We start from the raw sequence: 19,473 nt of genomic DNA, 5'->3' as shown, positions 1-19,473 counted from the left end.
AGGGCTCAAACTCAGACTGCAAGATCATGACCTGAGCCAAAGTTGGATGCTCAGCCTACTGAGCCACCCAGGACCCCTAAAGTGATAGTCTTAAACTTCAAAGTTGGCTCTCCAGTTCTGAACCTTGTTGTTTAACTTCTGTTTTTACATGCTTGATTGCTGCTTGCTTCTGGTTTGGATGACATTTGGCTATAAGACAGTGGAATACGCAAAGGGAATGGCTAAGAATTAAAGATTTAGAATGGCAGAAAGAACACCTGTTATATCTAAATCCTACCTGATACTGGAAATGAAAAGGGGAAAATAAAGATTGAAAGAAAGAAAAAAAATCAATAGAGTTGATTTTATAGAGATCGTAATTTGCACCAGGCACTGTATAGGCAGTGCAGATCTGTGAACAAGGCAGACAGAATATCCAGACTGCAAGAATTTGACTTCTGGTGGCTGAAACAAACATGCATCTCATCAATTATAATACAGGGAAGTAAGTGCGAAAATAAAGTACAAAGTCTAGTCTGGACTTCCAGAAAGGGAACAAGAACTCAATGGTGTAGGATGGGGGCAGGGAAGCAGCTTCATTTGCCCAGACTAAAGAATGAAGGTAGGGAGTGGATCATTCGAAGAGTACTACATGAAGCAGAACAAAAGGACATGTAGGCTACCAACTTAAATATGAAAATAATGACAGTTGTAGGTCCAGGCAATACCATGTCCAAATACTGAGGGAAAAAAAAAATTAGATGAGATAAAACTGAAAACATTTCAAAATGGGTGTAACACACAACTTAAGGAATAAAGTGACTGGAGACAAACTGTTGATCAAATCATAAAGAGCCTTGAAAGTCTTATTTTAAGGAGTTTTTCCTCTATCCTGAAGGATATAGGGAGCTATGGCAAAAGAGAGAGAGTTTAATGAGGAAACAGCATCATGAGATCTAATCTTAGAAAGATCACTATTTCTGTTGTGGAGATAATGATGCCTGGAGAAACTGGTTTGAACGCTACAGCAGAGGTCCGGTATCGTTAATGGCAGGGAACGGTATAGTCAGAAGTGAGTTCAAGAGAAATCTTTGAGGTAGATACAAATTAAGCATCTGGTGGTGAGATGGTGACTATTTATCTCTATAATATCTTCCTGCAGTTCCTGCTCCTTTTGTGTCTATTATGACTGCAATAATGGATTTTACTGCTATTTCCTCTGTAATCCTTTCTCTCTCCCAAGTATTAAAAACAAAAATTCAGGGAGAAAAAAATCTTCATCGTAAGAATATACAAAGTTTACCCATATATTTGAGGGTGCCTTAGCGGATGTTCTTTCCTTTACATGTTTGTTTAATCTTTTTACCACTGTTATGTTTTGTGAGACTACCAGAGGCAAATTACTGGAAAAGGGAAAGCAAATGGGCTCTTCTGAAGCAAAAGATAAGGTTCAACTCCTCCGACATCTGGAACAGTTGTTTTTAATCCTGGCTCTAGAATATAATCACCCAAAGAACTTAAAAAACAACAACAATAAAAAACTATGCTCAGGTCCAGCCCACTCTGACCACATCTCACTCCTCAAATTATATGATAGTATTGTTTTTTTCAAATCTCTTATAACTTTCCTGCTTGAATTTTTAATAATATGCAGGGTGCATGTGCCAGTATCCAAACCAAAAACAAATACACACAAAACTGAAAACATTTTTCACAAAATAACATTTACCCTAACCATGAGCAACATATTTGATGTTTTCTATTCTTTTGTGTTCAATTTTGTAAAATAAAAAAAGAAATGATGGTTGTAATCCATTATATTGATTTTAATACCAACCAAAGAGAACCATGCAATACTTTGAAAAAGCCTTGCACAGTGGATGTTCTAACTCTATTTCTGAACACTGACAGTAACACACTCTGCAAGTGCTTTTATTAAAAAAAAACCTCAAAATTTTAGAGTCTTTAAAAAATCCCAATTGTCTCAAAATAACTCAATACAGCTAGAAAAAGACACAGAGCTTTATATCACTTATCTTTATTTCACTTAGAAGAAACTAAATCTGCCATGAGTAAAAAGATAGAAGTCTCACAATGATGTACATTCACTGTGATGTTTTCTTTAATGGACTCTGTTAGCATTAGTTAGGAAAAAACCTAAAAGTGAGCAACTTTTCAAAAGCAATATCTTACATATTGTTAAAAATCAGGAAACATGAAAACATACTTTTGTTAATGCAATGGATTTACTAAGCTGTCCTGTTAAGTCATAGTTAACACAAAGTAAGACTTTTTTTTCTTTTAGACAAACTAATATAGAATGGATAGTACTTATAAATGGAGAAGACCTATAAACAGTATTCCCAACTATAGAAAGAGAATATACTCCATTTTCATTAAGTGATCTATGTAACCAATATAAAAGCATTAAGTTCAAAGAGTGAATGCTTTGCTATTCACTGCTTACTAATCTCTCTCAATAAGGAATCCATGTGTCAAATATCAATGATAAAGCACACCTATGGCCGAGAGACCATTAGTTCTTTTCTCTCTATACATTTATCACCCCCTTTGTCTGTAGTAATAGAAATCTAATGGGGGCTTATGTCTGCCCAGCTAGAGGCTATATTTCCCAGCATCCTCTGCTATTAAGCATGTTTACGTGACCAGGTTGTGGACAGCGAGGTAAAAACGAAAGTGCTATGTGCAACCGCTGGGTCATAAACTTAAAAGGAAAGGAGTTCCCTTTCTTACTTCCCATTTTTGTGAGCAGCAACGTGGGCGGAGTGTATACCTTGACCAAAGATGGAAGTCAAGCGTGGAGGATGGTTCACACTGTTAGATGAAAGAGGATAAACATATATCTAATTTAGGTCTCATTTTCCTTTCTTAAAGCGGCCAAACCTATATTCTAAATAACATAGAAGTCCTTTTCCAAAATCGACTTCTCCAAACTGAATGGGAAAAGATAAAGTGAGTGAGTGAAGTTTAATTACAATATAGAAGCACAGTTAATGAACAAAAGCATGTAAGGATGTGAGGCTGTCCAAGTAACAGGCAGCTATATGGTAAGAGAAAGGTCATGACTTCCCAACTCGGCAATCAGGAGTGTCAAATAAACAATTCCTGGAGGTAATGCTACTTGTCGTCTATTAACAGAAGCTTTTTTTTTTTTTGACAAGATGAACCTTTCTTGTATATATTTCATATAAAATACTGAAATAGAACATAACTGCATTCTACACATCACTACACCAAAATGTCAAAAGATTCACTTCCCAGCATGAAAATGCACAGCAACATAAATATGAAAGGGCTCCACATTTTAAATGCAGTATTCACACCTCAGTACAGAGTGAAATGGAGTATTGTGAACGGATGTGGCATTATCAAATAACATATGTAGGAAGATTTAATGGAACGAAATTTTATTTTATTTTATTTTATTTTTTCCCCCATCATCATTTATTTCCTAAAAGATGGTTTTGGTGCATTAAAAAAATTATCCATAGGTGGGGCGCCTGGGTGACTCAGTCAGTTAAGCGGCTGACTTCAGCTCAGGTCACAATCTCACAGCTCATTGGTTCAAGCTCCAGGAACGAAATTTTAAAACAAAAACTAAAGCATTATTGATTCTAACAGATGGAAGATATTACTCTGGCTAAACTACTCAGAGTGATTATTTAATTTTTCCAAATTTTTGTTATAATTTGCTTATTACACAATTAATTTGGAGATATTTCAATGTACTGGCCCCTCTCTCTCCAATACAGAAATTCTTTGTAGACAACATTCATAGAAATATACAAAACTGCAATAGCACACACTATTCCATTAATGGGAAACCCATCTTTTATGTACCACTGCCATAGGAACCATGATGATGAATTTCAAATAACTATTTGAAAACATCACCAATATTTCATACCTATTGCCTCATTAAATTTTCCATTTATATTTCAGCAAGCATCTTTGAGCCTGTACTTGTTGAAAGTAACAACAACTTGTTGATCCAAATTGTTGCTATTAGAGTGTACTTCATAAACGCTTGACTTATTTCTTTATATTATTTCTTGTATGTTAATTTAACATACAAATGTAATGTAAGTAAAACCAAAGTTGGTTTAGTGCCTCTCAAAAGGAAAGGTAAGAAAATTCAGACCTTTTCTCCTTCCTTTAGAAGCTAGAAGCAATAGTGAAAATTTATTTTCCTCTCCATAGGTTTCCGTCTAAATAAATGGAGGGACAAAGATGTTCTTAAACTTGGTAGCAATTACCAAAGAGAATACATGGCTTCCTGATAAGAAAACCGTAGTAGTCTGAGAAGCATTCCTGATAATTTCACTCTAGAAACACTATGAATAAGGACAGCTCCAAAACAAAAGTAATCCCATGTGTGATCACTTAAAGAAGTAGAACAGTTTTCATCTCATGTAGATTTGTTACACAGCGATTCACATTTAAGGACTGTGAACTGCAGGGAAGACAAACTGAAAGACAGGAGAATGTTCTTACTCAGTTTCTATGCCATAGCTATGCCCAGTATGATCATAGGAGAGAATGAACACAGTTTATGAGACAAAAACTAAATTAAATCAACTCTTTGCTCTCTCTGGTCTCTCAGTAAAACAATAAGTGTATGAAAAAAATGTTAATAAACATTCTCCATGGAATACGTAGGCAGAATTATACAATCTTGATACACATGAAGTCCCTCAGCAGCTGTACATTGTCCATGTGACTTCCCGATGTATAAGTAAACATCTTTAAACTTCAGCTAAATATGAAACATCTTCAGGAAATTTTTCCAAAAAAAATGAATAGAACAAATAAAACCTGAGCCAATTCTGTCCTTTATTATCTATTTAGCCAATTTGTTTTGTCATAAGAAGAAATCCACAGCATCTAGACATCTTTTAACCCAAATTCTGAGCTTCCATGCCATGATTGAAACACATTTTGTGTCTTAGAGATGTTCACTGGTGATGATGACATAGGGAGAGAAACAGGAAATTTAAAAATGATCTCGCCAAAAGTCTATCCATAATGAAGGTGAGACAACACAGTTAGTTATAAATAGAAAACTTTCTTCAGCCACTCATTCCTGTCTGCTCTCTGAACAGATATAACTTCTATTGTAGAAATGTCTGCAGGCAGTTATTCTGGACATTGTCAAGAATTTTTTAAAAAAATTACAAAGAAAAATATTTAAAAGCAAGCTACTCACCTATTCCAATGAAAGCAGCTTTGTACCCTTCTTTTTTCAAAGTACTAAGAGTGATTTCGTTCACGGACAGGCTTTTGCCACAAATTATCTATAAGAAACAACATTTCAATAATAATGTTTTGGCATTCGATTAATTAAAACCGTAACTTTAACATCAAAAAGAACAGAAACTCAATATATATAAAATTCCACATACATGTGGACATATTTTTGTCTTAGTATATAGGCTTACATATACAAAACAGTATATAAATAGAACACTAAGATGTCTTATTTAAAAGGACTAAATGCAAAAGCCTTTCAATGAAGTAGCAGCAGAAACACTAGTGTATTTAAAGTCACATTAGTAAACTTTCATAGCTTAATTAATATGTTCGAGGTACTATGTTGGACACTTTAAACAATAAAATGATAAATGAACACAGTTTCGGCTTCAATAATAATCAGGATCTGGGCAGAAGATATACATATATAAATATAATACAGAACAGAGTTTGATCAGCACATGTTTACAGGAATTCAGAGGATGGAGCATTCATTCTGGCTAAGTTCACAGGATGAGAATAGAGGTAGCAGAATTTTAATAGGGCTTTTTAAAATAATAGATAGAATTTTGATTGGGGACATTGTTCAGGGAAGGTGAATAAAGTTGGGAGGCAGAGGATGGTCATCCCTATTATAAGTCACAATAATCTGTAAAGTTCCCAGTCGTGAGCCAGTTTTCAAATCTGGAACCTACTAACTGCAGACAGTGGCCAAGTCCCTAGGAAGAAGGACCCTGTAACATCTCTTCCAATTAATACTGTGATGATTCCCTTAGTCCCTCTCTAAAGGGTACTATGACCATTCACCCAAGTGACTATACATTGGGGAAAGAGGAATAATCACACATTTCAAGGACATTGGACACAGATTCTTCACTGACATAGCTACCTAGGGATGCAAGAGTAGGGACGACAGGGACAAGGTAAAAGATGGAACCTGGTAAAATTCTGGCTCACGGTCAGACCACTGAGATAACAGCCCCAGGAAGCGATTATTTCCCTAGTCTTCAACTGCATAAGCAAAACTGCTATACTTGTTAGTTGAAGTAATCCCCACATTGGGACACTGGTCTGTGAAGTAAGAGCTATAATAATTGGGAAGGCCAGAGAACTTCTGAAACCTCAGTCGAGAGAGTAAATCAAACACACTACCATATCCTGGGAGTGGGCAGGATGGACAGATTGTGGTGGTCCATGTTTCATTTCTGTGTAATTCACCAGTCTGGCCCCTGCTGAGACCAGAAGATTCCTAGAGAATAACTGTAAAGTACTGCAGGCTCAACCAAAGAGTACCCCTGATTACAGTCCCTGTGACAGATGTGGTATTATTGCTACTGCAGATAAACAAGGCCACAGATACCCTGCATGTGGTATAGTTTTCCATCCTGCTTCTGAGAAAAAGGAATCAGAAAGAGTTCACATCCCAAAGGAAAGATAAAAATGTTCATTTACAGTTTTGCCTCAGGAATATGTTGACTCTCTCCTGTAATAATATATGTAATCTGAAACTACCTGGCCACCCCACAGAACATCACAGGGTCCATTACATTGAGAACACCATGCAGATTGGACAGCATGAGCAAGAGGTGGCTAGTATGCTGAAGACTTTGTTAAGACACACGCACTCCAGTGACAATGAACCCTCAGAAGATCAAGGACTAGCCACTTAAGTGAAGTTTAGAGGTCTTGTCAGGTATGTGGCAGTATATCCTCCCTAAAATAAAATATTTTGCTGCAATTTTGCTTTCATTTACCACCACAGAGATGGAAGCACAATTCCTGGTAGGCTTCTTTGGGTTCTGAGGATAGCCTCTAAACCGAGTCATGGAGGAAGAACACATTTTATGTATAAAACAGTACTTGAAAATAACCTGCACAGAGTACTTAACTAAGAGCTAGGCTCTCTTCTAAACACTGCATATATGGACTCATTTAATCCTGATAGGTAGCCCTATGAAGTGGGATCAGTATCCTCATTGTATAGATGATGAAACTAAGGAGTAAGAGGGCTTAGACAATCTTTATCAAAGTTGCATCTGTAGTCTGACTGCAGAGCCAGCATGAGTAACAGTTATGCTCTGATGCTTCTGAAGTAAAAGGAGAATGAAGGGCAGATCTGGCACCATCTTCAAAGGCACAGAACATACATTGCATGTGAAGACCTCCTGAAAATGTAGTGTTTCTGGAATACGAAGAGTAAAGAAAAAAAAAAAAAAAATGTTGGGGGAGAAGATGTCTGGGATTGCATCATAAAGGACCATTTTTGTTTTCCTAAAATACTAATTCTATTTTATACTGGGAGATAGAATAACTGAAAGTTTCTCAGCAGAGAAAAACCAAAGTGAGATTAATAACTAACATTCAGAACTCTGGAACATATCAAATATGATAAAACAAAGTAAAACATCAAGAAAACATATACTATTAAAGATGTCTTATGGTGTCTAATAGTGTTAATTGGCATTAGAATTAGTAGAATTAGATACTACTAAATGTATCTAATAGTGAGAATTCTCAATTTTAATTTATACTAATTTTTAAAGAATATATTTTTATTTTATTAAACTATTTCTGATCATAAAGTTCTACTAGTTTATTTTATGAAATACATAACCTTAATACCAATATATAATAAAAGCTAAACAAAAAAGAAATCTATAGGTCCAAACATTCTAAATTGAGTTTTAGCAAATGGAATAAGAATACAATTTCCAAAGTTGAACAGTGGGATGCCCTGCCAATGGGTTAATTTGTGGAAAAGATCCTCAGAATATGTGACTTTAACTTTAGTTTATCCACTGCCTCAGAAAAAAGATTCAAGATCTCCATCCCTCCTGAGGTGGTGTGTGTATGTGCACAGCAATTTAGTTTAGTAGTGGCACTATGTAATTTATTAAATGATAATAAAGACATCCCAATCCTTCCACTCTAGTAAAGTGAACATGTCTGAGTTTATATGTACAGGAAAGATGTATAAACATTTCATATTTCTACGGTCTGTTTCCACCTTAGCAGGCAGTGTATACAACTGGGGAAGAAAAGAGAAATTAAATTATACATTTGTGTATTGAAAGCTAGAAAGACAAGTAGCTTGACTCTTGGTATTAATATCCTAGGACTGGGACCAGGAAGACTTTAGTACACTGTAGACTGACATCGTGAGAAAGATGGATAATAGCCATCATTAGAAAGTAGCTCCATGATGGCGCTGAGACAGAGGGCAATAGCAATGCTGAGTGGGGCGCCAGCACCGGGACTCTTCTCGTTGTGCTGAAAACTCCAGTCAAATTTCCATTTTCTAAAAGCCTTAGGCTCCCAAACATTTGTTATTCAATCAATAACTAACCCTCAGTGAGAAAGAACAAGGAAAAGGACTCTTTGAACAAAAAAAGGTCAAAATTTGTGTACATCATGCATTGGGAACTTGGGCTGAGATGTGTAATACATAACTAAAACTAGTTATTATGAGACAACTACAAACATTAAAAACTTTCCTGTGGTTGATAAACTATGAAATCCTAACATTATTTGTTAAATAGATAGGAGGTAGAACAAAAATCACATGGTGAGCATTTTAAGTTTTTGTTCCTTTAGTCCTCTGTACTTCTGTATAATATTTTTTTCTCATTTTGATTTTCTTAAATATGGATTACAACATATATTGTACCTTCCTCTAGTGGCTTTACTAATATAGGACTCAGTACTCAAGCTTCTTAGCTAAATTCAGAAAAAAACTTACTACACTTCAAGCTCAGCATAAGAATTATCATTATTCCAATATATGTGCTAAATGTAATAAGCCATGAGCCAAAGTTCCATCTAGTACCACCTCTGGGACTATGGAACTTTCTTTACATCTATAATACATCTTCATATATGTATAATAGTATTTGTAATGTTAATAGGTTTACAACTTTTTTCTAGAGTGGAACTCTTTCTTCAAACTTTTATATTTTAATATATATAAATATATTTTATATATTCTTTATATATTAGTTTTCCAATAACATTCTATAATAATGGAAATGCTTCAAGTAACTATAAAAAAAGTAGATGATATAGAGAGGCTATCAAGAATGAGATTTCAGGTATTTTAACATGAAAGTTATGAAGCAGAAGACATGCCTATTAATTACAAGTTAAGTTTAATCAATATAGAATTTTATTAAAATATTTTGAGAAATAGCAAATATACAGATACTTAGAAAAATATGATTTTTATTCAGATTTATATATTTTTAAATTTTTTTAATGTTTTTTATTTATTTTGAGAGACAGAGAGACAGCACGAGTAGGGGAGGGTCAGAGAGAGAAGGAGACACAGAATCTGAAGCAGGCTCCAGGCTCTGAGCTAGCTGTCAGCACAAAGCCTGACATGGGGCTTGAACCCACAAACCATGAGATCATGACCTGAGCCAAAGCCGGAAGCTGGACAATTAACCAATTGGGCTACTCAGGCACCCCAATATTTTTAGCCTTTAAAAATAAAGTCATTAGAAATATTATAAGGCTGAAACAAAAATATTTATATCCACCTAATCTCAACTGCAAAACAAAGAGTATTTAAAAAGTTAGTGACATTGACTCTAATATCATAAGACTTTGTTATAGTCTACACAGGATTAGAAATAATTGGATGTGTTCTCAGTTAAATTTTTTATTTTAAAATAAAGAGATTTTATAAGAGTATAACAGATAAAAGGCTACGTCTTCTGTTTTTATTTTTTTTAAATATTTATTTATTTTTCAGAGAGAAAGAGAGACACACACACACACAGAGCAGAAGCAGGGGAGGAGTAGAGAGAGACAGATGCACAAAATCTGAGGCAGGCTCCAGGCTCCAAGTTGTCAGCACAAAGCCTGACTCAGGGCTCGAACTGTGAGATCATTATCTGAGCCAAAGTCTGAAGCTTAACCAACTGACCTACCCAGACACCCCTGAAGGGTTACTTCTTCTAAAGAATGAATAATTGTATTATAGTGGAATGACCCTTTGATGTGAAATTGACTGAAGAGATTTAAGAAATTAAGAATTGTAAATCCTGCTGATAAGTGAAAAAGAAAAATTTGAATTCTATTACAAGAATATATGAACAAAAAAATATTACCTTAACCAATTCTATGTAAAAGGAAAAAACAAATCAATACTATAATTACTGAAGAAAAAAATAACATAATAATACTATTGAATACATATAGATTCTGACAAAAGTTTATTCAAAGAGAAATTAAGAATTTAAGATGGTTTCAGTATTCATCCTAAAAAATGAAAAGTAAGCATACAACTCAAGACATTAATGAAGAATAATAAATAACAATAGTATGAAGAAAGAATAAAGAATATAAAGGAAGAAGAAAGCAATTAGAGAAAACAATATAAAATTAAGATCTGGTTCTTGTAGAGCATAAATATATTAACAGAAGAAACCACTATCCACTTTTAGTAATAAAAAAGTTAAGAAAATATAATGTATAATCCCAGGTATAGATGAGATATTTTTATTGCATAGGGGATATTATGTTTAAGTCTGTGGTAATTAATTTAAAAGTCTCACTGGAATAAATTTTTCTGGGAAAATATCTATTGGCCAAATTGACAAGAGAATGAAATAGATAAAAAGACTGATAACTATTACAGTTCTATCTCTCATAAAAAGGTTCTGACGTCAGAATGACAAAATTTAAAAATTCAGTAAAATAGTTGTCTCAAGACAATATTCTTCCCAACAAGAAAATAATGAAATGCTAGGAAATTTGTTTTTATAAGGCTACCATAACTCTATTGCCAAAAACTCACAAAGATTACAAACACAAGTAAAGCAAAACAGAAACAGGCTTTCAGTAGATTTGAAACTTTGCAAGGAAAGCAATGGTATTTGACTATTCCCTGCTGTATTTCCTGATTGATTACATAAATAAATGCAGGAAAAAGGAAATCTTAAAAAAAAACTAACAGCAAATATAGATGTACAGACATAATAAAACAATGCAAAACTGGATATCATCCATATTTACAAAGGTTTATATAATTCAATATGTTAACTGAGCATAAGTTTTTTAAAAGAGCATTTAAAAAATTTAACACCCCTTCCCCAATAAAATAAAAAATAATACTCTTTATCTGATAAGTCATTTGCAACTATCTTTTCCCGTTCTGCTGGTTCCCTATTAGTTTTGTTATTTCCTTTGCAATGCAGAAGCTTTTTATCTTGATGTGTTCCCAATAGTTTATTTTTGCTTTTGATTCCATTGCCTTTGGAAATATGCTGAGTAAGAAATTGCTGTGGCTAAGGTCAAGGAGGTTGTTTCCTGCTTTCTCCTCTACAGTTTTGATAGTTTCCTGTCTCACATTCAGATCTTTCATCCATTTTGAGTGGACGTAAAGAAATGGGCACCCTCTTACACTGTTGGTAGGATGTAAACTGGTGCAGTCGCTCTGGAGAACAGTGTGGAAGTTCCTCAAAAAATTAACAATAGAACTCCCCTATGACCCAGCAATAGCAATGCTAGGAATTTACCCAAGGGATACAGAAGCGCTGAGGCATAGGGGCACATGTACCCCAATGTTCATAGCAGCACTTTCAACAATAGCCAAATCATGGAAAGAGCCTAAATCTCCATCAACTGAGGAATGGATCAAGAAGATGTGGTTTATCTATACAATGGAATACTACGTGACAGTGAGAAAGAATGATATTTGTAGCAATGTGGATGGAACCTGAGGTATTATGCTAAGTGAAATAGGTCAGGCAAAGAAAGACAGATACCATATATTTTCACTCATACGTGGAACAGAAGAAACTGAACAGAGGACCCTAGGGAAAGGAAAGGGGAAAAAAAATAGTTAAGGAGAGGGATTGAGACAAACCACAAGAGACTCTTAAATACTGAGAAGAGAAAATGGGTGATGGGCATGAAGGAGGGGACTTGTTGGGATGAGCACTGGGTATTAATATGGAAACGAACTTGACAAAAAACTGTATTTAAAACAAACAAAACCGAAAGCACACGTAGAGGCTGCTCCCACGTGTCTCTACAATGAACAGACAAGACTCACATTACTAACCGGCAGTCTGGATGCCGCTTCAGGAAAAGCCAGATGAAGCACAAGCAAAGACCACTAGGTCCGAGGGGAAAGGCCTCTCCCTGGTCGGGTGGGTGGAAGATTCCAGACACCACCAAAGCGAGTGACAAGACTTCCAGGGAAGTCAACCCCCAGGCAACCAGAGGGAAGAAGGGGTAGGTCAGGTAGCCAGAAATGCAGAAACCCTTAAATGGACCCTGAATGAAAAGACTACAGCTGCTTCTAAAGAGCTTGCCTGCAAACTGGAGATTGCTCTGAATTACCTCAGCTGACCGCCTCTAACTCCTCTAGCTTCCGGTTTACTCTACCCACCTTTGGGAGCTTCCGGTTTCCAGGCTCTGAGACGCTGCCTAGCTGAGAGTGGGTGGGGCATCTTCTGCACCTGGGCAAAACGTGATTGGTTTAAAAAAATGTGGGGTGCCTGGGTGGCTCAGTCTGTTAAGCTCTGGCTTCCGGCTTCAGCTCAGGTCATGATCTCAGGGTTCGCAGGCCGAGTCCGGCTCTGTGCTGACAGCTAGCTCAGAGCCTGGAGCCTGCCTCGGATTCTGTGTCTCCCTCTCTCTCTCTGACCCTCCCCTGCTCGTGGTGTCTCCCTCTGTCTCTCAAAAATAAATAAAAAATATTTTTTTTAAAAATGCAAGGTCCTGGAAAGTTTCTCTGATTGTTTCAGGTTTTTCTTGTTTACTTTAATTAAAATACTTATTGGCTTATCTTAATTAATTAATTAATTAATTTTTAATATTTTAAGTCTAGAAAAATAAAATGTGATCACTGTGATTAAAAATGTTATCTCAAAGATAAAAAACAATGTCATGTATCATCACTCTTTTAATAACATACTAGAGATTTCAGCCAATGAAACAGTGTTAGAAAAAAATATATAATGTGTAAATAGAGGGCAGACAAAAAGTCTCTTTATTTTCCTGTGAAAATGTCTAACTGGAAATTTTTTAAATTAAAATTTTTTTAATTTAGAATTTACCAATCTGGGGCACCTGCGTGGCTCAGTTGGTTAAGCAGCCGACTTCAGCTGAGGTCATGATCTCATGGTTCACGGGATCGAGCCCTGCATCACGCTCTGTGCTGACAGCTCAGAGCCTTGAGCCTGTTTCAGATTCTGTTTCCCCCTCTCTCTCTGCCCCTCCCCCCTCATGCTCTGTTTTTGTCTCAATAATAAATAAAAACATAAAAAATTAAAAAATAAAATAAAATTAACCAATCTATCAAGCTATTAATTATAAAATATACCAAAATTATTCAACAGGAAATTTAACTAAGAACATAGCTGGGAGTAGGACTAATTAAACTTGGTTTTGGGTATGATGAGTTTATGCTATTTGGATGATAGATGTATTCATTAAACCACTAAGAATATAGAAGTGGAATTTGAAAGGATGGTTCTAGACTAGTCCTTGTCATGCTATTTAGCAAAAGTAACTTCTCAATAATTATTTGTTGAATAACTAAAACAAATGTATTAGAAAAGAAAAAGAGGGCGCCTGAGTGGCTCAGTAAGTTGGGCGTCTGACTTTGGCTCAGGTCATGATCTCTCAGTTCATGGGTTTGGCCTCATGTCGGGCTCTGTGCTGACAGCTCAGAGCCTGGAGCCTGCTTCAGATTCTGTGTCTCCCTCTCTCTCTGCCCCTCCTCCACTCATGCTCTGTCTCTCTCTCTCAAAAATAAAAAAACATTAAAAATTTTTTGAAAAAAGAAAGAGAGATATTGAATAATAACCAAGATAACATTAGACCATGAAAAGTGATAAATACATACACATACATACATATCATACATATAGACACACACACACATACATGAGAATGTGTCATATGCTGCATAGCAGTCAAACCGTAGGAACTTCGAGCAAAATTCGTTTCATTGCTAGGAAATTATTGTTGACTTTAAAACACAAAATGTTGGTTGAGAAGTACAAACAGAAGTCAGGTTAATAAGAATCTGGTGAGGTGAAAAAAGAGGTAATAAGTGTAGAGCACTCTTTAAAAAAATGTATCCTCTTATGACTAAAGTTGATAAGCCAGAAAAGCTGCAAGTAGCCTATCAGTGGATATAAGTCCTGAAAGCTGAAAAAGAATCTTATTGCTATCTCTCCTCAGAATTATATATGCAATTTATTTTTTACAAAGCTAGTTTGAATATTTGAAATGTCTCATTTTAAAACAACCAGAGAGGTGGATAAGACAGTATTCACCTCTTCTTTAATTTAGGTTCTAATTTTTTATTGGTAGTATAATAAATTGAGAGAGTTTAAAATTCAAAAGTACAAAATGGTAATAAATACTTCCCATACCTTCCCAAAGCAACCTTATTCTACCAGATTCTTCTATCTTTCCAGAAATATTCTCTGTATATATAGGATGATAAGTTTCTATTTTACATAAATGGTAGTACATGCTTTTATCTTTGAATAGATATTGACCAAATCTAGGTATATTCATTGACTTTGTCAAAGTTATCTGACTATAAAAGTAGAAAGTGGCATGACGATAGCAAAATGTATATTTTTCTGGCACTCAGTACATTAACTATGTGAATACTGCTGAATACAGTATATGCTACTATGTCCTTGATGGGTTTCTAATGAGAGTAATGGGTATGCTCTAATTTATGCAATATATCTGAGACTGCAAACACTGAATGTAATTTCGCAATTACTTATAAGGTAAATTTAGAAGTGCTTTAAATTAATTTCTGATTCATCTTCAACTGGTACTAACATCTAATATATTACTGATTCATCTTCAATTGCTACTAACACTTAATATATTAGTTTACATCTAATACAGTAGTTGGAAGTCCCAATAAATAATATTTTCCTTATTTAATGAGATTTGGCTAAGAACCTGTACTCAGAATGAAAGACATTTAAAGGACTGTTCAGAATATGGTTAAAAGAAACAAATAATCATCTTTAAATGGTCTCTTTTGACCACTATCTTTGGACGCTGAGCTTTCATGAAGTGTGCAAACCTGTTATGTATACTTCCTATAAGATTTCTTGTTCTGTAATGATGTATAAATGCTTCCTGCCAAATAAAGTGTAAAATCACAAAATATTGTTTTAAGTATTTCCCCTTTTGATTATTTTATTTCTAAATGCAAGAGCTATGAGTAGTTTGCTACTCACTTTTCATAATATCTTTTGCACTCATTTACAGAATGTATTATGTAAATTTCAATACTTGGTTAATATATTGTATATATCTATTAGGTAAAATTAACACTTTGAAACAAAAAACAGCAATATGTTCAAGTGAAGAGTCAGAGTATAAAACTCCTAATCAATAGAAAAGAACAGAAACCTCTAAAGCCAAACTCTGAGAGTAGAACTATGTTACTTTTGACCATCTTTAAAAGAATAACATTTACTTCACAAAACAATGAAAAATAAAAAGCTGTTGCTTTCTACACCACTGATTTGCTGCTTATGTTAAGAAAGGATTATCACGTTAACACTGACATGATGCATATAATAAATAAAATAAACCTCTGTAAGATTATGTTCCAAACTATGAAATACAAATGTTTCAGAGTGCACACAACTTGCATGGGAAAAAATGTGATTAAAGAAACCAAATCCTTCTATTAGTTGCAGTGAACCCCTAAAGCAATTTAGGAATTTGTTTCTTACAGACAATTAATCACATGCAGGCGTGCCAGATGAGAACTATTGATTGCCCTTTTCCAGGCTAGTGGCATTCAGACAGTAGACAGACAAATGCCCTAAGCAAGGAGAAGCATCTTTCTGCTTCTGCCTGGTGTAGCTTTTAATTGTTCTTTCCTAAAATATGTGACATTTTGCTGTTAATCTTTAGTGTAGAGCTCATTCCTTTCTCTTTGAGCAATCCACATGTATTATGTTTTTCATTTACCTTTACACCAAGGTCCTTCATAAGCTCAATCTCAAAACGCACTGCATCATATGGTAGCCGGAACTGAGGAATTTCAGAAGTACTGGAAAAAAAAAAAGGAAGAAGAAAAAGAAGCACTTGTGGATAAATTAATCTTTAAATAATGCAACATATCTCTATTGGCCAGTATTAAAGGAATAAGCACTATTCTAAGACTATCTTCATATTATGAGTGTGAGAACATCCAAATTTTAAACATCTGACACAATATTAAATGGATAGCAGCAGAAATAGTTGCAAGTGATGTGAAAATAAATACAAATATTGGAAAACAAAGAAATAGATAATTGGTCAAAGGCAATTCCAAGACCTTTCAAGTTTGTTAGAGTACTTAGGTGAATTAACTACTAACAATCCAATGAATTCCTAAGGAAAAAAAAATCTTAAGGGATGCCTGGGTGGCTCAGTTGGTTAAGCCTTCAACTGCAGCTCAGGTCATGATCTCACTATTTGTGAGTTCGAACCTTGTGTTGGGCTCTGTACTGACAGTTCAGAGCCTGGAGCCTACTTGTAGTCTGTGTCTCCCTCTCTGTCTCTCCCCCACTCACTCTCTCTCTTTCTCTCTAAAAAATTAATAAACATTAAGAAAATATTTTAGGGGCGCCTAGGTGCTCAGTCAGTTAAGCGTCTGGCTTCGGCTCAGGTCATGATCTCACAGTTCATGGGTTCGAGCCCCGCATCGGGCTCTGTGCTGACAGCTAGCTCAGAGCCTGGAGCCTGCTTCAGATTCTGTATCTCCCTCTTTCTCTGCCCCTCCCCTGCTCACACTGTCTTTCTCTGTCTCTCAAAAAAATAAATAAAAAACATAAAAAAAAAAAAGATAAAAAAAATTTTAAAAAGAGCAAAATCTGAAAAACACAAAAATTATCCAAAACTATTTTTAGTACTTAATATATATATATATTCCACAAATATACCACTAGCTTGTTCAAATTCTAATTTGTAACTTTGTATTACCATGCTGTTTAGGATATTATAGGGTTGGTTCCAAGTGATCTATAGAACATTTTTCATAGTAAACCAATCTTCTATGAAAGCAGTAAGTGTCCCAAAAGGATAGAGTCCTTAAAAAGTAATCCTATTTAATATGAGTGCTCACTATTTGCAAAACAAAATGAACCCTAAAATATAATCACTTAAATAGTATAATAGTTTATGGAGTATCAAAGGTAAGGGCAAACAAATCTTCAATGTTTTATAGCAATAAAAAAGCTATATACATTCATGAATATATAGTAATTCATTTATTCAGTTATCTATTTATTCAATAAGCATTTACAAAGTACCAGACACAGCATTAGCTGCAGTGATTTGATGGTGATTTTTTACCAAATTCCCACTTTCAATATATTCTCATTTTGAGGGAAGATTACATACACAGATAATTACAATAGAATATAGTAATGCAATGAATGAGGTATATGCATATATTATAACAATACATTTATAAAATAAATAAATAATTGTTGAAGATGAACCTACTGAATCATTCAATACCAAGTCTTCCAAAGTGCACACACAGAGTTTTCATTCTTTGGTGACTTAAGAACTGAACTATTCAATTAATTTCCATTCATAAAACAATTAGCAAGATATCATGTTTAGTTCTATAGAAAATGCAAAGTATTAAACAGTATAAAATTAATGTCCTATACTTCAGGGGCTTTCCATCTAGTACATAAGAGTAAATCTGGGCCTAAGTTAGAGATAAAAATCACTTAAGTGGTCTTGTGGACTTTAGCTACACTACCTTGGGAGTCATCATAATACTCCGCACCACAGAGGACCCTTGTAGGGTATTAGGATATTCCACCCTCCCAAAAATATCACTTTGGCATAAGGATTACTTTGAGCAGAAGGCAACTGAGAAGAAGCAGCTATAAGAAAAGCTGTCTGCCCCCCTAATATTTGCCTAAAAGCCAGGCATAAATTTACAAAGGTATGTCTCTATTTCCCTACCACTAAGGGCAGAAATCTTATTCACCAGGAGATAATTCCAGACTCTTATTAGTCCAAAAACAGACTAATAAGGCTAACCAAAAAAAATCTACATTACAAACCTTACTAAATAACCCTTATCTTCCATGAATTTTCCTCACATATCTACCTTCCCACCCCTAAAATGTTTGTTTCCTCTAAAAGCCTAAACCCTTTTCCCTTGTCTTGCCACTTCTCCACCAGTTTATTGTTCTTCGTTAAGATGCTATATAAGCCTCAAGTTCTGACTACATGTATGAGTGACTCATCACTGTGTTCTATTTGTATGCATGATACCTGCATTATTAGTAAACTGTTTTTCTTGTTAATCTGTCTAGTCTGCTTATTTCACAGGCTCTGCCACTGAGCCTAAAAGGGTTGAGTATATTTTTTCTTCTCTATACCCTCACAGGCTACACAGAAAGATTCTTAAGTATTAAGAATTGTTTGTGGACACAGACATCCAGCTTTGATAGGCATGTGGCTCTGTGGGAGAGAAACTGAAAATGGACTAAAGTTGGGTCTCTGATTCTGTTTCTCAAAAGGCTAGACAAGAGAACAAAAGCAATGAACTGTGAATAAAGAACTCCAGCCAAATAAACCAACCATAGCAAGGCAACATCCAGATGCCTTCTAAGTACCTTCTCCTGACTAAGCCCTAACCTAGAATTTTTATGGTATTTTGGTAAGTATATGGTATAAAAGAAGAAAAAATGCTAGTGAAGGCAAATGGTTGGTATTTAAGAAACAGCTCTGAAAGAACAGGCTACAGTGGCAGGAACAACTTTTCTGTTGACCAGAAAGAAAGGATGACATTACCCAACACCACAGGAAGAAACGCAAGCAAAAAGGAAATATAACTTTGAAGGCAGAAGTAGGCATCGGGATAAATGGAATGCCAGGCCACTCTGGCTTCAGAGCTTTGGTTAGATCCTCATACTGCCCAGAAAGCACTGCAGCCAGTGCTTAGTCAGCAAAGTATTAAGCAAATAATTGTGTGAAAATCACATCTCCAAGGATATCCTACCTACAGGAAGTAAGTGGAAGGTGAGATATTTAAAAAAAGTTGGTTAGATTTGGTTATTATCAGGTAGACGGGATAGGGAGGTGATTATGGATAGTTATAAATGTGACATATTTATATTCACCAATGAATGAGATCAGCAGACAGATGGGAGATAAATACACACACAGAGTACAATGTGACAAATGTAAAATATCACTGTGAACAAA

At 35.1% G+C, this 19,473-nt stretch overlaps 1 protein-coding gene across 1 annotated transcript in view; it reads right to left on the bottom strand.

Moving 5' to 3' along the window:
• The window catches only part of DPYD (dihydropyrimidine dehydrogenase), an 806,753-nt gene that overhangs the window by 545,321 nt on the left and 241,959 nt on the right, over nucleotides 1–19,473 (bottom strand). The window contains exons 7-8 of the mRNA XM_029948659.1: nucleotides 16,225–16,306; nucleotides 5,207–5,294 (exon numbers count right to left, since the gene is read on the bottom strand). Coding sequence (XP_029804519.1) covers nucleotides 5,207–5,294; nucleotides 16,225–16,306 — 170 coding nt within the window. The remainder of the gene's footprint in view (nucleotides 1–5,206; nucleotides 5,295–16,224; nucleotides 16,307–19,473) is intronic.

This window comes from Suricata suricatta, chromosome 8, assembly GCF_006229205.1.
Source record: "Suricata suricatta isolate VVHF042 chromosome 8, meerkat_22Aug2017_6uvM2_HiC, whole genome shotgun sequence".
Taxonomy (NCBI): domain Eukaryota; kingdom Metazoa; phylum Chordata; class Mammalia; order Carnivora; family Herpestidae; genus Suricata; species Suricata suricatta.
This window is presented reverse-complemented; position numbering and strand designations above follow the sequence as displayed.